The 25254-nt window shown below is 41.6% G+C and overlaps 1 protein-coding gene across 1 annotated transcript in view; it reads left to right on the forward strand.

Annotated features, from left to right (window-relative positions):
- thsd7aa (thrombospondin, type I, domain containing 7Aa) overlaps positions 1 to 24913 on the forward strand; it is a 138928-nt gene extending 114015 nt beyond the window's left edge. The window contains exons 20-28 of the mRNA XM_061093305.1: positions 88 to 205; positions 4913 to 5058; positions 5211 to 5385; positions 7948 to 8121; positions 8281 to 8376; positions 10605 to 10687; positions 19717 to 19930; positions 21125 to 21212; positions 24576 to 24913. Coding sequence (XP_060949288.1) covers positions 88 to 205; positions 4913 to 5058; positions 5211 to 5385; positions 7948 to 8121; positions 8281 to 8376; positions 10605 to 10687; positions 19717 to 19930; positions 21125 to 21212; positions 24576 to 24663 — 1182 coding nt within the window. The 3' untranslated portion in view covers positions 24664 to 24913. The remainder of the gene's footprint in view (positions 1 to 87; positions 206 to 4912; positions 5059 to 5210; positions 5386 to 7947; positions 8122 to 8280; positions 8377 to 10604; positions 10688 to 19716; positions 19931 to 21124; positions 21213 to 24575) is intronic.
- The last annotated feature ends 341 nt before the right edge of the window (positions 24914 to 25254 follow it).

The following is a 25254-nucleotide window of genomic DNA, read 5'->3' on the forward strand; positions in this document are numbered from 1 at the left end:
GATGTGTGTCACTTCCCATTGTCCACAGCTATTAAAAAGATTTAGAAAGAAACAGAGGTGATGAAACCTCATGGTATTGTCTTGCAGTTGGGTCTGGAGAGGAAGTGGCAGATGAACGCTTCCTGTGTGGTGGAGTGCCCAGTCAACTGCCAGCTGTCAGACTGGTCTCCATGGTCTGACTGCACTCACACCTGTGGGCTTTCAGGTATGTCTTTAGCTCTGTTTACACAAATATATACAACTGTCATACGTTTCAAACCCTGGTCACAGGGACCTTGAACTTTGTGTAAGCATCTGTGGAATCCCTGTTTAAAGGGTTTTCTCTCTGACGGCTCTAGGTTATGAAAACTTAGTCCAAGTGAGGTGTTTTTTGGTGTTGCAGTCCTCTCAATGGAGTCGATTGTGATGAATTGTTGATTTTACCAATACTATGCCAGTCCTCATTTCTGCGTTCCTAAAATTCTCAAGATAGCACCACAAAGGATCGGTGGAAAATGTTTTCATCTTGTTAATTTAACTGATAATGTCTTGAAGATACAATATTTTAAATGTTCCAATTGTCTTGCCTTTCTAGTTTCTCAACATTAGATATATCCACAGCCGCATTAAGCAGGGTCTCTCAGTCTTGCGTTGTCAAATTAATTAATTAATAAGATTAATTGTGAACCCCTTATAAGGACATATTTTGTTCATGTGGTTTAATGGGAAGTTGAAGTGATTGTTTTATTACATTTCAGTGAAGTTCCAACAGTGCCGCCTCTTCACACAAGGTTGGCAGCAGAATGCTTTGAGACCTGTGAATGATCTCTTACTGCTTTAGGTCAGCATTGCTCAGCTTTGTGCTAAAGAAAGCTGGTCTCTCTTACGGTAATGGTGGAAACCAGAAACGCTTTATGATGTGAGAAACGATGGTGTTACAGTCTAAAGCAGATGAGCCGGGGATAATAATGTCCTCGCATGTAATTCCATAGGATCAGCTCATTGATTGGTGGTCCATTACGAGTGTGTGCTCTGGGGCTCGGGGAGCACTCTGCTCTCCACGAGTCCTTGAAAAGACCAGCAACTAGAGGCAACAAGAGCAAATAGTCGACCTGAAACCAATACAGACTTTAGCTATTGTGGTAACTTTAATCTGTCCCCAGGCGAGAAGGATTTTCTCCCTTCATGGAGAAACAGCAGGTAGGTCCATGAAAAGAGGGGCCCTTCTCGCTTTCCTTCCTGTGTTTGTCTTTTATCTCCAGGCTGACTCTGAGGACATATTTCCCAGGAGGAGCTAATTTCTGTTCTAGAGCCAGGAATAACAATGAGCTGGATTATTTATCTCAAGGTAGTGCACATACCTGGAAGCATCGAGGTGCTGTTATCAATCAGGCAGTGTAAAAACTCAGCTATTTTCCTGCACATGTCAACCTGTGTGCATAGATAATCATGGCATTGTGTGTTCTCCAGCCAAACCTCGACAGAAACAGCTGGCATGGGCTTTCCTTTACCCAGCAGCCTTCCCCACCGCCCACAGCTCAACACCACATTCTGCCATAGCTGCCAGCAGGGAGAAAAGTGAAGCATGAAAATGGAGGGCGATGACAGGTTTCTGTTGGATATAGGGTGCCACCACCTTCTGCATAGCAACCAATTGTAAAAGCCGGCGTGATGTCAGAGATGGTGAGGTTTATTTAGAAAACTGGGGCTCAGATTCTGTAGAGGCTTCTACCTTGTTATTTTCTTAAGCTCTGAATCAAGGTCATATGTAATGTGAAAGAATCTTCCCCTCCTCGTGGTCTTCTGTAGGAGCACATTTATGGTATGGATTAGTCCCACTTCTAATTTCCAGAAAAAGACAGTCCAAAAAAAGGTGTTCAAAAAGTCATGCCCAAACCCCAAAAACCCAGAAAAGTACATTATTTAAAAACTTGGATCCAGACCCAGGCAAAACAGCTGGACCAGATCCTGAAATGGACCTTACTGAAATGTCGATCTGACTTCGCTATGAGACACAGACCCAATCTGCACTGACTTCACAGTTTATATCAAACTGGCATCAGTTTACAGGCTGTCAAAACAAGCTTTTTCATCTGTGCCTGGCTGGTATAGATATAGTCACGTCAAAAAAGTTGATTAAATATATATCTGTCGCAAGCTTTGACCTTTATTTTCATTTTCTCTTTTCATCTTGTTGAAAAAGTTATCCATCCTTGTCATGCACCACTCTGCACCTGTCTGTTGTCAAACACCTGGTTTTGGCTTTTTTTAAACCTTTTTTCTCAATCCAAAGTCTTTTAATGTACCAATGTTGCAATCTATAAATGATATACACCCACAGCACTAGTTCCAGCATGATTAACTGTCGGCTCACCTCCAGGTAGTCACTGATCCGCACAGGTATTACACATAATGTTAAACAGGGACCCCCAAGAATAGAACATGAATTGACCCAGATTCAACCATTGGTTTTGTAAATGCATTACATATGAAACACCAAGGTGGTGTTATCTTATATTTGTGAATTGAACCAGTGCCTCTGAGTGCAGTGTGACTGACAGGGTAACTCATAGAGGTGAGGCACACCAGTGTATGACAGTGGTGCCAAATCAGCGCTTTCATCCTATTGGTTGAAAGCTAGCTGAAGTAACTAAATGGGTGAATTTGAAAGCAATGTGTGAGAACGCTAGAGCAGTCTTGCAGCCACGGCATATGAGAGCAGCAAAGATACTGGGTCTTGATGAGTTCTTGCATTTATCAACTGACAAACAGCCTGAACTGCTAACTTCTAATTCTCTGCTCCAGTCGTTCTTGTTGCAGCGCACAACCCTAACTCTCTCTCATTGCCACTTGTTTGTTAGGCACACAACTCCACTCTCTGCACAACATGTGTAACACAATTCTTCTCAAACGGCCCAAACGTCCTGCAGATCTTACGAAAAGATGGTACATAAGTATCATTTGCTAATTTACCTGCTGTTGCCTCTTAATACTGAGAAAGAAAAGAATGTTGAAGCAGTTTTAGTTTCTACACTGCCCATGCTTGTTTTAATATGTGTAAGATATCTTATCATAGAACATTGCAAAATGAGTCAACGTCAGCTCTACAAGCAATTGTAGCCAGTCCACCGCAAGATATCCCAGGTTGGATCCTCAATGGACATCTGCTAAAGTCTAGAACAAGGTGCTCTCCCCTCCGCTTGACAAGCTCCAGCCTTTGTCAATGGCGTATGTTAACACCCACTAAAATAAGGGAAGAAGGGACATCACACAAGCTAATATTTTTCAGCATTAAAAGGATAGTTCACAGAAAAATGAAAATTCCCTCATTATATACTCACCACTATGGCGATAAAGGGGTGGGTGAAGTGTTAGAGTCCACAAAACACTTCTGGAGTCTCAGGGGTGAACAGTATTGCAGCCGAATCCAAAAGAATTGAAGTCAATTGCGACCGCTTCTTCAGACGTTATAAAACAAAAGAAAAAACATTTTTTTCTGTGAACTATCCAGAAAAAGGAAACTAGAGGAGTGTGCATGACTCCACAGTCACAGCACTTAAGATTGTATCAATGCATACAACATGTCTTTAAAGAATGGAGTTAATCGGCTCTCTGCAAAGGCCTTGTCGTCTGAGGATGGCCCCAGGATGGTCTTCAATCGATAGAGGACACATTCTGAATCTGAATTAATGCTAAAATGCGTAACAAAATCTCCGTTTAGAAAGGTCCAGAGTTCTATGATTGAATTTTTGGTCACTTGTGACTCATAACTGCTGAATGCATTATTTGTTTTAGGTTTGAGCATTCAGCAAAATCCACATGCCAACCATTTGAGGCAACTGCTGATTCAGACTTTTCTCACTGTTCTCCTCTGAGGTTGTTTGTGAAAAATGCAGGGTGAATTCGGTAAAGGGATCCTGCCTCCTTTATTCTGACTCATATCCCCAACCTAAGGAAGTCACTGGTTTCATTTTGACGGGAAAGAAATATGAATATTTAAAGACCATGGGAAACTATTCAGAGGATTAAGAGTTTATTCTATGACATATGGACTTCAGGTCACTGGAGAAAACAGCCCAGATGCTGCATAGAGATGCTACAAAGTCAAGAAGTATCACATTGCAGGTCACAATGAATGACAGTTACCATTTTCAAGACATTCAGGTTGTCTATGATTTCTTCGAGAATGAGATGGTATTCTTATAACATCACTGTCAATGAAATACCACACTTCCTGCGGAGATGCTCCACATTAAAAGCCTTTCAACAACTGACATCTTAACCCCTGCCCCCATTTGTCATTTTTCTTTTAATATGCGTTCAGTTAATTAAACGCTGATTGCTTGTCATGTGGCTACAACATGAGTCAGACTCAAAATATGTTGAAGCTAGTTATCCCCTTCGACATCTACCCATTCTATACCAAGTAATTTAAATTATTGGTGTTGGATGTCATTTTTACACATATATGACATGACAGTTGAAATTCATGCACAGATGAAACTAATGATGTTGACAATAGCATTACATTCTATTTATTATGTGCTTCGCGAGAATAGAGAATATCCATCTTTTCTTTTTTTTTACACCTTAATTAGTGGTCAGCTTTATACCTTCATGTGGACTAACACTTGTTTCACAGCCTTAATTGAACAGGGAAAATTATTAAAATTTCAAAGAAAATCAGGGAAACTGAGAACTCAGTGAAAAATATCCAAACTCAAGCAATAAGTAAGTCATCAGTTCAACAACACTGCATAACATACTTCAGTCTCTGACATGAAGTGAGATAGATTTTAAATCAAATCAATCAGACTCCATTCTGCTCTGTTTTCCTCATCTTTACAAATCTTGGATTTTGGAGACCCCACATTTCACATCTCGAGTCAACTCCGAAAATACAATGTTTGTCTTTGTTTCTGGCACTCTGCAGGGAAGCTGTGGAGAAGACGAACAGTGGTCCAGGCTCCTCAGGGTGATGGGAGACAGTGTCCATCCCAGATGGCGCAGTGGAAGCCTTGTCTAGTGAAGCCCTGCTACAGCTGGAGATATAGCACCTGGTCTGAGTGCAAGTCTGAGGTCAGTGGGATAACAACCGTCTGTGTTCAAAATGTCTTAACACAGCATGAACACAATGTTACTCTGGAGTGTATCCCCACACGACTACCTCTTAGAGTTGATCTAAAAGTGTGTGTTTGACCCATACACGTCTGTGCTTCTCCTCTCATCAGGGAGCAAGGTGTGGAGAAGGTCTGCGCTTTAGGAACGTGTCATGCTTTGTGTCGGAAAGTTCGGGTGAGCAGGACATCAGCCTGGTGGATGACGAGCTGTGTGGAGATCTGGAGCCCTCGGTGGACGGAGATACACACATTGTGCTGCAGGAACCCTGTACTGTTCCATGTCCAGGTGGGTCTTCCACATAGTGGGACACATTCATTTACCTGTGCGAGGTAGAGCTGAAGCAAATTTGTTGATTCACTGATAGGTTGATTTGAAGAACATTAATAACTGATAAGTAATTTAGAAAAATATTTGTGACCATGTAAAGCAGTTAAAAATATTTTCTCTGAGTTTGTCACACCGTAGAGCAATGTCTTATCAACTACTCAGGCAAATATCATTGCTTCAAAATATCACGGTCAAAGAAGATTATGGGACAAGACTTGTTGGTTATCTGTGACCTTTTTAGGCACTTAGATTGTGTCCATTGATAGTTCAAGTAAAGTTAATCAATATGAGATGATCTCATCTTCAGCGATGTTTATTATTATTATGAATGTTTCTGACAAGCCATTAAATAAAGCAGGGTGGTTTGAGAACATTCTGAATGGCCAAATACTGTGTGTTCTCAGTTTTACTCCCAGTCAGCCCGACCATTTATTGCTCCTGCTTCACAGAGTAGAAATGCCAAAGAAAAAGTAAATTTGTTGTGGCAAACAATTCATGGTGAATTTGTGCAGTGTGTGCCCAGTGTAACCACTTGACACTGTCAACTGGGTACAACAAAAAATATGGCCCTTCTCAGCATGATGACTCTTAAGTACTAGCAATTGTGCTCAGCGCACCTTTTAACAATGACAAGAAAGACCCCCGAAGCACTTACTGTTAAATGATTTTGATTGTAAGAGCTTCAAGAGCTCCAGAGTGTGGCACACAATGCGGGGCTGATGTTAACAGGCAGGAGGCCAAGGACGATGTGGGAAGCGTTTTACAAAGCTGATAATGGATGTGTCGTGGCAGCCGGGTTTTATTGTACCTCAGTGAAGGCCTCTCAGCTGCCGCTAAGTTGCAGCAGCTGCAGTGTGTGTAAAAGTGTGTATGTACATGTGTATATCTGCTCTACACAGACTACTCCAGCTTGGATTATGTGTAGGCGTAATCAGGCCAGAATGAAGCTAATTGGTTTAGTGGGGACGAGGGGGGAACAAGGTCAAAAAGGATTCAGTCAGATCCGGAGCGTTTCCTGTCCTCTCTTACTGACTAACTGAAAACAAGCAGTTACACCGATGGAAACCTATCTTAAAGGGATAGTTCATCCAAAAATGAAAGTTCACTCAATATCTACTCACTCAGCACTATGCAGATGGGGGAGGGGGTGAAGTGTGAGTCCACAAAACACTTCTGGAGTCTCAGGGGTAAACTTTGTTAGAGCAGAATCCAATACGATTGAACTCAATGGTGAGTCCTTCTCCAGTCGTAATAAAACAACAGAAAAATCACAACATGCCTCGATACTGCTCCTGTGGTGACATTTCGTGTCTGGAAGCCCCAACATTCAAATTCAACTTGAAACGGCTTAAAACTTGGTGTAAATAACCTTGTTTCAAGTTGAATATGAAGTCGGACACTTTGATGACACTCCACGAGCAGTATGGTGTCATCGAAGGGACACAATCGGCATAGGGATGAGTAGATAATGAGTGAATTCTAATTTCTGGGTGAACTATCCCTTTAATAGAAGTGAGACAGAGAATTTGATTCTGCAAATCTCTTCTTAATTACTTGATCTTTTTTTTCTGATAGGTTTTGATTAATTAAATGTGTAGAGGTGTGCTTCTGTCAGCCATGCCAATACAAAGAGAGCAGTGTAACCTATTTAACTGAGAATCCTCTCTCTGCTGAGAGCATCATGCTTCTGAGCAGTAATAAAGGAAGGAAAATATTTGAGAGGAAGTTTGATTTTCATTTCATTTCGATGTGTGGTACTGACCTCTGTCAAGACACACAGCCTCCCACTGCTACTGAGCTACGTTGACATTTGAACGGATGTGCTGAATGAAATATTTCATATCCTTCCATGATAGTTTGCAAATATCAGGTGAGAGCCTGTGTTATTCAGTTTTCACTGTCTGCCATTTTCAAATGTGCAGTTTGTAATGATGCTGCCAATCAATCAATCTACCTCAACGCACTCCTTGACCCTGATTGGCGGAAAAGCTTTTTAATTTTAATTTGTCATATTTGGATGAATTACCTGCTGAGAGGTTTTGGATCTTTATTTTGTAACATCTATTTGTTGTATGTATAAAATGGACATATCCACCTCACTACCTCTCTTGCTCAGCTGTTGCCCATGAAAATCATCATCACTTTAGGCATCAAGGTTTTAGCAGTAAAAGCCTCAAACTTTTAGGGGTTTTAATATGAATAGTATATGGTAATAATCAATTAATGATTTTCAAAAATGTAAAGATATATTTTGAAATAGTATCTCCATCATACTACCAGTGAGTAGTGACAATTTAAATAAAAAAAAGATTCTTAAATATCAATATATTAAACAATGCTGAGACACGATGATTGACTTTGCTGAACACACATTGCCATTTGCTGAACAGTTTGCTTCAACTGGAGCTGCATGTGATGCGTAACAATTAAATTGGTTCCGTGGTAAAGGCCTTTGCCCACCAGGTCTGTGGTTTTTGACTAAAGTTGTGGCTCTCTGTGTGTGTGTGTGTGTGTTTGTAGGAGAGTGCTACCTGAAGGACTGGACCGTTTGGAGTCCGTGCCAGCTCAGCTGCGTAAGGGGTGACGACCTGGGCTTCGGATCTGTCCAGGTCCGCTCCAGAGCCGTGGTGGCCCAGGATCCAGAGAACCTGCTGCAGTGTCCAGAGCAGGAGATGGAGGCACGGCCATGTACAGGTCAGTCAGAGAAGGCAGAGAGCTAATCGTTGTAGACTGATGTTTGAATTAAGTTTGACTGTACATTAAATACACTGGCAGCTGTGTCTGTTTCTTTAAATATAATGCAATTGAGAATATATTTTGCATTGTTACCCACACTGAGTGTTCTTTCTTCAGACGGCCAATGTTTTGAATACAAGTGGGAGACTGCACCATGGAGAGGCTCATCTCGCCAAGTCTGGTGTCAGCGCTCAGATGGACTTAATGTTACAGGTAAGCATTATGGATAACGCATATATAGTTCCTTCCAATTATGTATGGTACGATACGGTACATCACTAGCTGTCTTAAAACCTATTGCACCATAGTTTCACAAGGCCATACTCTTGACCAATGGCATGTAGGCTTGTAAACAATGTTTGCCAATTTCTGAGATTGATCGAAAAGGCTTTTTGAAAGTTCATCCCCAGGTGAAGTCATGCAGCAAGACAATGACACACAATGACTTGGTGGACACACTTACTAATCTTTGAGCTTTCAACTACTCTAGAAATATTATTTCCACAGTCCAACACTACTCTGTTATGAATGGCGTATGAGTGTATTTCAAGTTTTTGACAAAAATGTTGTCTCTTTAATTTTAGCATCATATCATTTCAATATGTCTTAATATTCATCACATGCTAATTTTACAATTTTTTTTCTCAATAAGTGCAATTCAAGATGAATAATAATGCACATGCATTGAACGGGCATAGCAGATTGGCAAATGGAGTTTGCTCACTTATCAGAGACACTGAGCAGCTCAGCTGTTATCTCTACTGGTCTGGAGCTTGAGTCAGGTATAATGGATGTAAATGTGACCTCAATGAGCTCCAAAGCTCTCGCTGCAGCTCTGACACACAAGGTCTGCGTGGCAAGGTGATACTGTGGATAAGCTAACTTAAAACTGTCTCATCCAGCATATCAGAATCCCAGATAGTACTTTGAGCATTTCTTGACAGCGACTTCTAGGAAGCTGTAAGCAGATGAGGTTTTAATCTGCAGCAGTGTTACATTTACAGCTTCAGTTTAATCTCATCGTCCATCACATGTCAGGGTTAACCTCTGCACCTAAATAATTGTGAGTTTATAATATTCAGCGCTGAGTCTGAGTGAACGAGAAATCTCAGTGTACCCTGTACTCCATATGGTGTGCCTATCTGTGGTATACCACATTTCCCCCGTTCTTCTGAATGCTGCCTGGCAAGCAGTGGTGTTCCCCTCATGAATATTCCTACTGAGCTCGCTCCCTGAGCATGCTGCCTGATAAATATTCAAAAGGATAGATTACTGTGGTCTCACAGACATGTGTTTTCTCTGAGTGTCTGCTGGTTGAATCATTGCCAGTTGTACCGTCTATCTACGTTATCCAGCTTATTTTATTCTCAGTGGGAGTGAACGCTCCTTACCCTGTATCGTTATTCACTCAGTAAAACCTTGGATGAACCCTATTTAAAAGTGACTGAATGATAACTCCTGCCCTGGTTCTTCCAAAAATTCTGAATACATAGTCAGGAGTGGAATGAGATTAATAAAAAAATGTTGATTCCCTGAAACTGAATTGTATCTTCCCTCTTGCCATTCCACTGATTTACTCAAGAGTGGTTGAAATTAAAGAGTTCCCCTTTGGCCCCAAAGCACTACATTGCATAGCAACAATGGGATAAAATAATTCTCCCAATTCTAGAAATAAGTATTTCCCAGTTTGTATGGGGAACATTTCCTTTGATCTGGTTTCACAGTTGAGGAAACCAAGCAAGTATGTTTGATTTTCTCAGCAATTTAGATATTTTATCTATCAACCAACACACCGACATGCTCATATAGCAATGTAGGTGATGACAATTCAAATTTTCCATATTTTAGTGAGTGCAGTAGCTGTCTTTACTAACTCCTTCTGATGTATTGATTATATTTCCATTGAGGGTATAGACAATAATCTGCACATTTTATATGTACTCTTTCTGTGTTGTGTGATGTCTTTCCCCAACATAACTTTTGATGTATTAAAATGCCACATAATGGGCAATGGAAATCATATCCCATCTCTTCTGCATGAAGGTGCACTCACAGCCTTCAGGCAGTATGTAAGCCACAGCAAGAATTAAATACAGCTGCCCCAATTAGTCTGGAGATTTAAGTGGCATTTTAGTGCTTTTCCAAAAATCTCGTAACTATGAACTTATTCCAACGTCACACCGCATGGCGAGGTTCATTGTACTAATGAGCTGAAACTTACTGAAAGTCATCTTCAAAGAGACAACAGAAAAGAGAGCTGCAGCTTTACCACCTCCGGCTCAACAATCTGCAGAGGTGCAATGTTTGGAATCTGGGACACATTTGTCATGTAATATTGGCTAGACTGTGATATTGTTACCTAGCATCCTCCAAAATCTTAAGACGACTGAACCATTAGTCATCGACAGGGGAGTTTGACCTTTTTGGCCTTTGCCCTGCAGGTGGATGCCCGGCAACTTCCATGCCGATTGCTGACCGATCCTGCGACCCGCCCTGCACCAAGCCACGTTCCCTCTGCACAGAGGTGAGTGACTACCAGGTTATCACACATCTATGGACAGATGTCATTCAGACCCACAGTATGCAGCTCTGGTTTCCCTGGTGGTATTTGTATTGAAGCTGTAGCTCCAGGAATTGGTGTCATGCTTGTGAGATATTGGCAGATCTCTTTTGTTTATTCTATCTTCTAATTCCACAAACGTCTGTCTGTCTATTTCTATGTGAAATGCATATCTCACGAACACTTCATCTAATCGGCTTCAAACTTGGCATGTGTCCTTAATGGCCCAGCAAAATGCAGTGCTGGATTCATTGCGATTTGGATGCGTAATACGTTTAATATTTATAAAATATCAACAACAGTCGACCTCCATTGTGTAGCTGTCAGTGGGGGCAGGGCAGTTTGCCTTCAGTCTGCGTATCAACTTGAACATGTCCGATAAGCTACAGCAGCAGAATGCAACTGGGTTAAAATCACCACCACATTATTTTTATTTAACCATATCGGTCTGACACGTTCATGGGTACCGCAGAAACAGATCTCTCGTATGGCAGCAACGTAGATCACTTCCTCTTTAGCAAGTTGTCTTCAGTGTAAAAGCACAGCGTTCGTTCTATTTCTGTGATGTTTTATACTTTTATTCTGAAAAAGTTGTCTTAATCATTCAAACTTGTTACTAGCCACATATTTGAACAGTATTAAATTATGTTTCATTTAGGGCTGGGCAAGTTAACTCGTTTTAATCGAGTTAACTCAAGTGATGAGTTAACTCGATTGTTTATCCGCCAATTATTTTCTTTTTTCCTGTTCTGCAGCATTATTTTCTTTTTTCCTGTTCTGCAGCAGTCAGCAACAGACTTTCACAAAATAAAAGCCTGACTTTCACAATAAAACAATAAATAATCAAACCTGAGTGAATGCGAGATAAAATAATTAATCGAGTTAACTCATCACTTGAGTTAACTCGAGTTAACTCCATTGAAACGAGTTAACTTGCCCAGCCCTAGTTTCATTGTTTTTAAAAAGCTTTGCACACAATGTCCAGCACACAAACAATAAACTACTGACAAGGAATCATTCTGAAGTAGCTCAGGATCATTAACATAGGCCAAGAAAACAGCCCATTCCCAACAGGCAGGTTTAGAACGGGCACTATACTAGTTGGTTAAAAAAAGGAACAAATCTGACAGTTCACCACACTGGGGAGAAACAGCATAATTACTGTAACTCAGCATCTCTGTCGCATGGTGCCTTTGGCTTCTTTTGAAATCTCACACCATCCTTCTGGTAACTACAGGAAAATGTCTCCACATGTCTTTGTGTTTTTGATACTGTATATCATGCAGTCTCTTGTCATCTCTCTGCATTTTGTTCCTTCTATTTGTGAGTGTCTTTGCATCGTTTGGGGTATGTTTTGGTTACTTTTGGGGTCTCTAAGCATATTTTGTTCTCGTCCCTGGTGTATTGTACTATTTTTGAGATAATTGTCCTCGGTTGTGCGGCATCAGTGAGGACCCTCTAGGCTTGTCCTCCACTATGGAGGCTGATGACTTAAAACAGTATGGAGAACAGCAAATTGGAGGAAATCAAACCCACGGCATCATATTATCTAACTCTAGTTGGCTGCTTCTCACCACTTTTAAGCAGTAAAACAATGGCAATGACAATGTTTCACTGTCATAAAATGAAAGATTCATTTTTAAAACAAAACTAGATGGACTTGAAGCAACACTTTTTACTGAGCATCAGTGTCACAAATGACAATAAATTATATTGGGTGATATTTTCATGTTAAGTAAAAACACAGCCTATCAATCTTTTCAGCAGAGACTAACTGAAACTGAAACAACCGGAGGGTGGATATTACCCATGATCCCCGGCTTCCTAAATCAGAAGAGCATGGCGCTGTAACAAGTATGCCAAACTCTGTTTAGAATTCTTGAACCTAACAAATGTCCTCACTGAATATTGGATATAAACTCATTTTGAATGCCCTCTAAGATGTTTTAACTTATCTACAGTTTAGCAATACTCCTGAACTTGCTGGACCGGATTCTGGCCATTTAAGCTGTGACTATCAGTCAGTTACACTCTAATCACAGGAGATATACTCACTCACCAAAGTTACACTGAGCAAGACCAGACTTTCAGAGTGAGGAGTGGTAATAAAAGTAACACCACTCTCCCTATTAAGAGTCAATGAATCATCATACTGGTTTTGAAGCTTCAACTTTAAGTTTCAAAAAGTTGCACGTTGTTGCTTTAATAAATGCACGACACACTGAGTCTAATTTGCGGTGAATACCAGGGGAGAACATAAAGTTGCTCTTGGAGAGAGAAGGAGGATAATCAATGGTGTTCTCCTCAGACAGCAGTAAGGCTGAAATGTCAGGCTGAACTGGGACCTGCCAGTGCTCTGGTGTTAAGTTTGTACTCTCAGGCATCTACTGCTGAAAAGCGTGAGGCCAGCAATTCAGCAGCTGTTTTATACATTGCACCAGCTATAGTGATACATGCAGGCTTAAAGGGATAGAAGGGATAAAATGAAAATGCACTCATATGCTACTCAACCCTGTGCCGATGAAGGAGTGGGTGCAGTGTTTGAGTCTACAACACACTTCTGGAGTTTCAGGGGTAGTTGGAGCGTTGGGGCGTTGGAGCAGAATCCAATACAGTTCAAGTCAATCGCGTCTTCTTCTTCAGATGTAATAAAACTACAGAAAAAACACAACATGCCTCCATACTATTCGTGTGGTGTCATCCAAGCATTCATATTCAACTCGAAAAAAGGTAATTTTCACCAAATTTTAAGCCCAAATGTCCCCTGATGTATTCCTGCGAGGTGCCTTCATGGACCCTCGGACACAGATTTGCATTGAGTTATACAGAAACAGCTTCCGGACAGAGTTGCTGATGATATGGATCTGACAGAGCCTCTTACAGCATGCACGCAAGAACACACTCACAGTCTCACACACACACACAGGCATACTGGGAAGGGACCACCACAATGATATATAATGTAGGGTACAATGGCTCAAATTGATGACTTAAACTCAGGATGTCTTGGCCTCTGCTGCTTCAACCTTAACCATTCTTGGTTTCATTGAGAGTCTGCTAACTATAAAGCAGTGCTAAATCTTTATAGTGGCCCATTAATGTCACACTAAAACTCTGAAGAACTGATAGCATCGCTTGGGCACTAAGGGAGGTTTGTTATGTTCATGTAATCCTCAGGGTACCAGAAGAAAGGTCAAGGGTCACTGCTCTCAACAGTGGATCAAATGCCCGGGAGTTTACATATGTACTTAGTATAGAGTCAGTGCTTGTCAGGCCGTTACAAATGGTTTCAGTCAAATAGGAGAATGAAAAACAAAATTTTTTTGAACCCTAATGTACTGTTAATAATATAATTTACAATATAAATTATAAATCCTCAATAGCATAAAAAGAAGCTGGGCTGACTGAGCTGTGCATTGTTGTCATGTCATCACATCAGATAACTGTCAGACTGATAACTGGTCTGGACATGATTCAGTGAATCCACATCTCCTACTCATTTCTGCACACTGCCACTTCCTGCCTATGCCAGCAATACGAAAAGACCTTGCTGCTATAGAGGAGAAACAGCCTGTGCTGCCAGTTATTCCTCGGTATGAAAGATTAGTCATTTAAAACAGGCTTTTGTTATGTGGCGTTATTTTTTGTAAGGTATGGTATACATTTGGTATAAAGAAGAGGCGACACATGTCTTGCTCTCTCCTGCTGACGCTGTCCATGGTTCTGACATGTGTTATATGACATATAAGCTGTGACATGTGGTCATAGCAAATCGCAAAAGATTCAAGAATGCTTGTCAGAACTAGTTATAATGATGTTTTAACGGTGCAAATATACTATATGCCACATGGCAGAAATCACCACGGAACATAAGATGAATGATTTGAGGATGCGGTCTTTGTTTGCCACTAAGCAGATGTAAATGATCCCTCATTCCCTGCTCTGTCTGCTGTTGAACTCCTGCTGCTCCTGTTTGCATGGCGGAGGCTTCTGAAGCCATCCTCCAGAGATAGTTGTGGAGCTGGGGATCCCCTGCAGGGTGATAAATGGAATCAGGGATGAGAGAGTGAATGGAATCAGGGATGAGAGAGAGAGAGAGAGAGAGAGAGAGAGAGAGAGAGAGAGAGAGAGAGAGAGAGAGAGAGAGAGAGAGAGAGAGAGAGAAAGAGAGAGAGAGAGAGAGAGAGCAAGATATGGAGGAGGGGTGGTTTTGTGCACCCACACACAAACGCCACCCTACCAAACACACAGTCTGACAGAACTGACAGCATCATCACACCAGAGCACCATCACATAGCTGATTTTGGGATGCGACTGCACAGCTAAATCAAAGCCTCATCAAAGCTGCTATTTGATGCAACTCCGACATTAACAAAAACAGCCTCAACACTTTTATACATGGCCCTGTTTCCAAACACCAACCAGTCTGAGGGGTTTAAATAATCTAATTCTCTTAACTACCTTTGGAAAGCACAGTTTCATCCGCAGACATTTACAAAGCTCTGTCTGTACCAGACACATTTTTAAGATCCAAGACGTAAGACCTTTGAATTGACTTTAAGAATAAACAAAAAAATACTGAATAATAAACAAATAGCCTTAATACAAACTTCAATCAACCCAAAAGTAGGGATGGGTATCGTTTGGTTTTTATCCGATACTGGTTCTTAACCGATACTTTTAAAACGATACCGGTGCCTAAACGGTGCCTGAACCGATACTTTTTTCAAAAAAGTGCACAAAACGATGCTTGACTAAGAAAGGCTTTTTCTATTGCCAAATATATTAACTGTTTAAAGTAGATTATAAATATAAATAAATACAAAACCCTTTTTAACTTAAAACTATGAATAACATGCGAACTGTTAACAAAAGTTTACACTATACTTAAATAAATAAAAATAAATACAAAACACACACATTCTGACTCGTGACTCTGACTTGGTGCCTGAGCCAAATGAGGACTGAGGGTCGCTTTCCCATCACTCAGAGACCCCCGTGTCTCCGCGGCTGGGGCTGTCGCAGGCAGGCTGCGGCCCGCCTTCGGCCCCCTAAAATGCGGTCGCTTTTATGAAACATTTCTCGGCGTGGTCTTCGTTCCTCCCGCCCGGAGCCGGTCCCGGTCCCGGAGCCGGTCCCGGAGCCGCGGAGGAAATGCGCCCGGCGGAGGGGAGCCAGGGCCGGGGAGAGGTCTCGCGAGGAGATCCTCCCCCCCACCTGCACGGGAGCCCTGACGCACGCGGGGCGCGGGCAGCGCGGGGACAGGAGTCTGTCCACCGGCAGCCGGGGGGACCGGGGGGGCCCGGCGGGAGCCGCCGCTTCCCGTGAAGGAAGGAGCGGAAGTGTGAGGAGGCGGGACGAGCGTTGACCTCAGTCTTCCATTGGCTCAGGAACCGAAATGAGGAACCGAAATCTCCGTTGCATTTCGGTCCGGGTAGGTACCGGTTGTATTGGAACCGGTTCCATATTGGAACCGGTTCTCGGTACCCAACCCTACCCAAAAGACCCCAAAAAAGACAGTTGTAATGCTCCACCAATTAACAGGCAGCAGCAGTTGAAGAAAGGAGCAAAACATTTAGTATTTTACAGTTCACCTCCTCCACATGCCTTGCGAAATATTTTTTCTGCTGTGAAACAATACCACAGGAATCTAATCTTAATACATGGACATAGCACAGTTTGGTCTCAGGCTTTTTTACCATCAGGATGAATTGTTCTAGTTCCAACAATTACAAGATGTGTTTTGTCTTTGTGAAGGCTTTTATATATTCAATTAAATAACAGAATTAAACAAACTGTATTTCACATAGGCTCCTCTTATCCTCAATGACATTTTTCAAACTGTATTCTAAAGAGATTCCAGTTCATTGTATTTTACACAGCCTATGGTTGAGACAGCCCTAAGCTCTGGCGTGAACACATCCACAAAGCATTGGGAATGCATTTTAAATCTGATCATGCAAGCCATATGGTCTCAGACATATGTGGTCCAATTATTTAGCAATGTGTTTATAATTTCTTCCTTGGACACATTGCATACACCCTCACCAATTGGCGATAGGCTCGCCCCAGATTTTTAGATTCCTTATTGTCTCCCATACACTCATTTTTTTTGTGGCCAGTGACAAATATTGATTAACATTTACATTAACATTAAGATGGATGTTACCAAAAAAAAACAAAGCTGCTTCCTGAAGTGATCAAGTAAACATTCCAGAGGGAAATGTGTCAACAACAAAAACACAACAAAAACACAACAACAACAACAACAACACACAAGCTCTGCTGCTTTATATTGAATCTCTGACAACAGAATCAAAGTAGGATGATACTGAATGATAGTGACAGGTTGATAGATGTTCACTGACCGAGGGTAAGATCAGCTTTGGTAGAATGTCCACAAGTCATTTGAGCATTCATTCTAAATCTTTTCTCCCCTCCTCTTCGTCAACCCACTCCCTCCCCCCACTTGTGTTTATTCAGCCTGTGTCGGCATTTTTCTGTATTTGATTATTCATGTTCAGTTTCCAGCCTGGGGGTTGGTACTACTCCTGAGGGGCAGCGAGATAAATCGCACGGGTTGCAAAATGATTGAGAATAGAGAAAACAGGAGGCAGACAGGATAAAGGCAAGAAAAGAAAGAAAGGAAAAGAATTGAGGGAAGAACAGCAAGAACATTCTATAGAACCATGGAAAGAAAGTGGGGGAAAACTAAGAAATAACTGAAAGAAAAGAAAGGGAGAGGAATGAGAAATGGTTTAATAAGCTGTTGAGCAAACAAGAAGAAGTGGAAGAAAAACATTATTAAAAAAGAGAAGAAAGAAAGGATGGAAGAATGAAGAGGAAATATGAATAGAAATATCGAAAAAGAGGGTAGGAAGACGAAAGAAAAAGAGGATTCAAGGAAGAATAACAGACATATGAATAATAAAGACACAAAGACAAAAAGTAATGAAAAAATCTGGAATCAAAAGAGAATAAAGTCGGGTGTTAACATTTACATATCAAACACACAACTTGACTGCAGGGCTGCTCTGCAAACACAAACTACACTCCATATTTTCCATGTTTGCTCTTTCTGGTGCTTTTTATATTTGGAAGGTTTATTCAATATAACAAAGAGACCCAACAATTCCCTGACTACAGGAGGATTCCCGCGTGTCAATATCAGTCACCAAAGTATATTTTTTCACAAAATATGAAAAACAATTCAAAATCCATTAAGGGAAACAAAGATATCCAATCTTCACTGATTGCTATGGAACGAAAGAAGGAAAACAAATATTAAACTTCAGCTGTTATTTTCTCTTGAGGCCTCTGGAAACTATTTTGACATTAAATGGTAAATGGTTTTGTATTTATATAGTGCTTTTCTAGTCTTGATGACCACTCAAAGCTCAATACAGTACAGTTTAACATTCACCCATTCACACACACATTCATACAGTGCATCTACTTGCAGCACTTTGTTATTATATGGGAGGCCATTCAGGCCTCAGCATCTTGCCCGAGGACACTTCGGCATGCAGATGGGTCAGACTAGGGATTGTGGCGTGTTAGAACAAGGGGGGTAAGGGAAGTCAGCATTAAAACAATACGAAGAGAAAGACAGCTTTTGGTTGATTTGTTCACAACTGGCACACAACAACCTGCTTCAAGGGGGGCCCAATCCGTCGCAACACGGTACGCAAGTACTATTGTCTTGAAGCGAATGCGGGCAGCCACTGGTAACCAGTGAAGGGAGTGGAGGACCAGAACCTGTGCCACCCTCTGAATGAGAAGGGGATGTGTCTCCTGATTTTGTGCAGCATGTATCTACATTGTCGGATTGTTGCAGCACTGTTAGCGGCGAGGGAGAGTTGACTGTTGAGTGTAACACCCAGGTTCCTTGTGGTCTGGGTGGGGTTTACCACAGAGTTGTTAATGGTGATAGTAATGGGTGGTAGAGCCTTTCCCTGGAAGGAAAAGTAGTTAATTCTTGTCAAGGTTGATTTTCAAGTGGTGTGCAGACATCCACTGAGCGATGTCAGTCGGACCGGAGGAGATTCGTGCTGCTACCTGTGTTTCAGACTGGGGAAAGGATAGAATTAGTTGGGTGTCATCTGCGTAGATGAGGTAGGACAAGCCATTTGCCTGAATAACAGAGCCGACGAGTTGCTGTACAGAGAAAAGAGGAGGGGACCCAGGACGGAACCTTGCGGGACCACATTAGTGACATGGTTCTGCCTTGACCCAGACAGATTAGGATAGAGAAGGTTCTTCTGGTGAAGATAGGAAGATAGTTGATAAAAGAAAGCATGCTCAAGTTCTTTGGAGAGAAAAGGAAGAAGATAGACTGGTTTACTTCAGGTAGGGTGTAGTCTTGCCTCGTTAAGAGAGGGAAGCAGCCGGTTGCAGGGAAGTGTTAATACGATGGGTGAGAAAAGGAAGAAGGTCGGGAGCAATAGAATGGAGAATGTGAGATGGGATGGGGCAAAGGCGGCAGGTGGTTGGATGGGCGGAGGCTACCAAGGTAAGTACTTGATTTTAAGACACGGGTGAACGTGGATCGAATAGGGGATGAAGATGTGTATGATGGAAAGGTAATTTCAGAAGGTGGGTTGGAGAGTAAAGAGTGCATGTCATCTATCTTTTTTATAAAGTAGATGACAAAGAGGCTTGGTAGCATGTAGGAAGGATGGAGAAGAGATTTTGGGAGTTGGAAAATTAGGATTGTTTTTAAGATAAAAGGAGCTTTTGGCTGGAGAAATAGGGCAAGAGAAGGAGGAGAGAAGAGATTAATATGTAAGCAGGTCATCAGGGTGTTTTGATTTCTGCCATTTCCTTTATGATGCTCGCAAAGTGGCTCTGTCGGCACTGAGACAGACAACCAAGGAGCTGGGGAAGACTAGCGCACCTTAATTAAGTTAGTAAGTAAGAGGACAGAGAGCGGACAAAAGAGTAGAGAGGATGTCCATGTCACTGCATTAAACCTTCCCTCCTCCCTGTGTCAGGTGGGTGTGTGCGGCTGTATAGAGGGCTATACTGAAGTGATGTCATCGGATGGTCAACTGGATCAGTGTACCCTCATCCCCGTGCTGGAGATCCCTACCGCAGGCGACAACAGGGCTGATGTCAAGACCATCCGAGCCTTGAACCCCACCCAGCCTGCAGCCAGCACGCCAAGCAGGGTGGGACGCACCTGGTTTCTGCAGCCCTTTGGTCCAGGTAACGCATCACGATACAGTCTGACATATCCCACTGCTGGAACTCGTGTTAACCTGATGTTGAATGATACAAGCTTAAATTGTAGAAAATAGTTAAAAAGAAAGAACGTTTTAGTAGAAAGAAGTAATAGCAGAAGCTAAAAATAGAAAAGGAGGAATAAAAACGAGAGATATTGCAGAAAAAGAGAAGAGACAGGGATAGGAAGGTGTCATGAGGAGTGGTTGAAAAGAGAACAGGAAGGAGGTCATGTTTGAATGACATCATTAATGCAGAATACAAAAGTGGAATGAAGGGATGGAGAAGGACTACAGCTCTGAAACAGTCGGCGATCAAATATTCATCTCACTGTGCATATTGAAATAACAAGCTGCCTTTTTAATTGGGTTTCCACAAGGAGGATTCATATGAGCGAAACACATACGAACTGACTCTGTAATCTTTTCTCATTAACACGGGTTTATCACAGCATATTTATAGAGGAAGGTGTTGCACTACAACAGCACATTTAGCAGTCAACATCTCTCCTGCATGTGCTGAGTGCTGCAGTTAAAGGCTTTGTATGAGCGGACATGACTTATTGTCACACTCTACTGCCCCCCTAAGCTCAGAGAAGGAAATGAACACAGTAAACGAAAGAGTCAGTGGGCAGTTTATCTGAAACTAATTCAGCTCTGCAATAAATCCTCCTCCATGAAGGTTCTCATGTTCAGTTTGTGTTTAAGCTGCTTTAGAGTGTGTAGTGCTGTTGAGCTGCAAAAACCCTATGCTAAACCAGAAGGGCTCTAAGGGAGACCTCCGCCAGGCCCTATAAGTCCACTTATGAAGCCACATTCCCAATCATTAGATCATGATTTCTTAATTGGATCTGCACCAAATTGCACAAACTCATAAATATCAGCCACGTGAACATGCCTGTTTTGTTTCTCAACTCCTGATTTGTTTTTCAAAATCCATGAATTATTCTCTGAGAAATCACCACAAATCTTGTACAATGTTCAAGAAGTTGAAAGAAAAAAACAAGTATCTAATTACCTGCACAGAAAAGGGTTAGAATTTTTTTTTTTCTGGAAAATGGAAAGTTTCCTTATTCTCATAATTACAAAATAAAATGTCACATGTTCCTAACCCACCGTACACCTGAGTTTATATCCTTAACTGTGTATTAACTCTTTGTATCTTGGATTCTCTTTGCAGATGGGAAGCTGAAGACCTGGGTGTATGGAGTCGCAGCAGGAGCCTTTGTTCTGCTCGTATTTATAATCTCCATGACATACCTAGCATGGTAATGTACCAACACTGAAGGGTCTTTTATTTCTGCTCGTACTCCATCATCACTTTATTTACCACTCATGCCGTCATTTACCTACAGTCAGTGATGTAATGGGGATCAGTGTAAAGGACAGAGCCATGTTTGTCACTGATGGTTAACAGAGACAGTAACTTGCTTAAATAAGACTTGTGGAATGGACTGAGAATCAAAGGGAAATAAAAGCTATGAAATGAATAGTGGATGAAAGTAATAAACACATAAAGAATGTGTTAAAAACTGACTTAATTCAGGTAAAAATTTGTCTATAATGCCACTGAAACTGATTTTGGTTTATTTGTTCTTAAAAGAAAGGAACATTATTATCAACTCATCTTAAGCAAAACCTCCGAACTGTTGACCCTTTGCTTGTAGTCCACCCAGCCCTCTTCTGCTAGCTTGCAGGTAGTCTCTACTTCTGCACTGCTGAGGCATGTAGCCATGCAACGAGTGGAGAAAGTTAAGTGACATCAATGAGAGACTTCTGCAGATTAGACCCTATTGATGCCATCATTGCTGAAAGGGGGTGAGGCTGTGTGGTTGAGACTCTGCTGGCCTCCACCCGGCTTCTGCAGATGGGGACTGGGGTTGTTTAGGGTGAGGGGGTCATAGGAAAAGCTGACTGCAAAAGAAAGGATGACACAATTGGTTGTTTGAGGCTGTGGTGATTTCTGATTGGATTAGTGGAAACTCACAGTCAGCTGATTAAAAAAAGTGGGGGGAGAGAATTGTGAATAAATGAGTCATACAGAAAGTCTTCCTGGTTGAACTAACACTGAGTATTGTAACAGCTAGACAGAGTAGATGGACATATTGTCACTAGCACTTGATCCAGCTATCAGAGTGAGTATCAGCCTGATATCTGATATCAGTATTGAATCCCTAATGAATATTTCCTTTTTGAAAAATCAGGCTTGTTTTATATGGAATTAATTAAAAATGTCATGAAATGTGTTTCGATCATTTAAATAATTTCAGCAGTCTTTTAACTAGGATTAGGCTCAATTGTCTGGAGAACAGCATCAGTACGACACTTTTTCATAGTCATGTTGGGTTTGACCTCATTACATCACTGCTCGTGTTCATTCATTCATTAATTCATTCATCCCTTCATTTATTCATTCATTTAACTTTTCATTTGTCTTGAGTTCATCATTTTGCCCTATCATTTCTTGTTTTTCTTTCTCCACCTCCATTCTCACACTCCCTGCTCAGTCATTGTGATTGTTGCCTCTGCCGCAAGTCGGGGTCCGAGTCCCCCTCAGATGGGGTTTACTGGATGGACCCGGTGCCTTACACATGTCCCGCCTGCCAGAAACTAGAGCAGGACGAGTTACGGCAGCTCGGCCTGATCCAACCACATCTGAAGCAGGAGCAGCACTATGAGGCCCAGCTCCAAGAGCGACGTCCATCACAACAACAGCCGCAGCCGCAGGCACTGCCACACCCACCCCCTCCCTTTGAAACCCTCATCACTTAGAAAAGGCTTCACCTCACCTCCCTGTTACTCACTTCCACTTGTAGCCAAACACCTAGAGTGCCTGTTGACTCATGTCAGTGGATCACTTCCTGGAGGTGAGCTGTCCGAACTACACTAAATTCCATGTTTGCTCTTTTATTTGTAAAAGCAAATGAGTCACCAATAATCGGATGATTCCTTTAAGGGCTTATCTGATCAAAGCTTCTGTATCAGTCACACAGACGTATATTTTCTTACTGGATTTGGAAAGAAAACGTTTTGATTTGCATAAACAATTAAATACAAAAGACAAATGATCAGTGCTCCCATCTGTGTCGGGCTAGATGAGCCTGTGTAGCAGCATGCAGATTATCACAGAAAACATTCAATTGAAACCCATTGTTACTGCTACGCGGTAAATCTCTACTGACAGGTTTACAAATATATTTTCATTTTATGTTGGTTATGTACCTGAAAATATATCTCATCCACTATGTTTTCTGTTACATTATTACAATGGCATTATTATTATTATTTTTATTTTTATAAACGTGTTTTTAAAGGGCCATAAGGGACGAGGTCATGATTTCAAGTGTCCATCTAGGTTTAAGTGGTAGAAAATTATTGAAAAGTAACAACAACAACTTCAGCCAACCCCTGCAATACTAAGATGTTAGTGTTAGATTTCCAAGATTCAATAGAAGGTGTTGTTTCCATCGCTTTAACACCTGAACATAACCTGATCCTACTCGCTAAACTCGCTGCCGCCTCCTGAGCCTCGAATCCATCGTGTAATAATTGTTGACCTGCAGCCCAATCACAGCTGTAAGTTGTGTTCTCCTCTGCTACCATCTTGTGGTCATCCATCCACATTTCATGTCATGTCCTGCCAGACGATCATCATGTCATCACTGAGCTCGAGTGGATAAAGTAATTTATCCCCCATGTGATACATGCTGTGTTTTTTCATTCTCCTGTGATAGTGTGTGTTGAACAGTGACACAACCCAACACAGTATCTGCACTGATGAATAATTGCATGGAAGTTCCTCGGGACCATATGTTCCTTCATGTTTTATCCCATTTACTCTAAATCACTTCTACTTCACTGCGGACAATTTTCCGAAGCATTCCACAATAATTATTTTTTATCAGCCTTTGAAGCAGCAATTTCTACTCATTGCTCCACAGCAAATTAACAATTGGGTAAATTAATCCATTACAGTGAACATAATGACTGCTGATTATTAATTTTAAATGGGGAAATTATTTCTGTGCTGCATTGCAGTTCAGCGGCAATTCAATATGTGTGTATATGTGTGTTATATGTATTTAGAATTTTTTTTAATTCAAATTTGTTCAATAGTGACACAATCACCCCTTATTGTCTGCAGGCTGATGTGATCACATTGCGTTCAGTCTCTCATTGGAGTAGGTTTGTCATCCCACTCAGCCCTGAAAACATGATGGATAAGTTTCTCCAACAAGTTTCCAAGGAGAGCAACATTGTAATCACTTGACAAACTAAAGACAAATAGCACCAATGCAGCAGGGTGGATCCAATCCTGGTTTTCTGTCAGAGACAAAGGCAGAGATTGTGCAGTTGTCTTCTTTGACATTAAAATTCCCCTCAGCTTCTTTGCATTGGATAAATATAAAATGTATCTAACAGGCGATTTTGTTGAGCGAAGAGTTTGAAATACTTCAGAAAAGTTCAAATCAGACAATAAAATTGGAGTGAAATTAAAGAAAAAACAGAAATTCATAAACTACAGGGCAAAGTGATCAGGACTGAGGATACTGTTGTATTAGGAAACATATTAGCAAAGCTGTGGTTGCACACTCGGGATCTGCTTCACTAAACAGTTTCTCTTTTTGCAGCAAAAAGCCAAAGAAGCCTCAGCGACGGCAGATGAACAACAGACTGAAGCCGCTGACTCTCGCCTACGACGGAGACGCTGATATGTAGAAGTCTTTCTTCTGACCGCACTGAGCTGGAGACTTTCGTTCTACTGCAGGGCACACAGGGTTGCTATGGAAACCCCTTGATGTCAGGGCTGCCGCTGGGCATTGTTCAAACAACACGCAGACATCCCAGGAACAAGAGTTTGACGGAAAGAGAAACCACAAAGATCAAGAAACTGAATCCATGTCCATTAGCAGCCTTGATATTCCTGTCGTCGTCGTCTTTTTTTTTTATTTCCGTTTTGATACTTTCAAAAGAGCCGTCATGAATTCTCTGTCTTCTTTCAGAAGTCTGCCTTTGCTTCTCTTGCCATCTACTACTGCCAGTAACATCCAAACCACGGCCGTTGGAGAGGGTCACACGAAAAGATTTTGCTCTAAAAGCACAAATCCTCTTCTTGTTAATTTTGCCTCAGCTGAGCGGGATAATCTCGCTCCCTTCTTTGTCCCATTAGGAACATTCAGAACCCACAGTGTTATTATGGCCTGGATCCATCTCACGAGAAGAGAAGATAAAACCAGAGGAGGAAAAAAAAGTAATGAATCCCAGAGCCGTCATCACTTCTGCCTGCCTATCCCTTCTCAGTCTTTCAGG

This window comes from Limanda limanda, chromosome 19 (assembly GCF_963576545.1).
Source record: "Limanda limanda chromosome 19, fLimLim1.1, whole genome shotgun sequence".
Lineage (NCBI taxonomy): Eukaryota > Metazoa > Chordata > Actinopteri > Pleuronectiformes > Pleuronectidae > Limanda > Limanda limanda.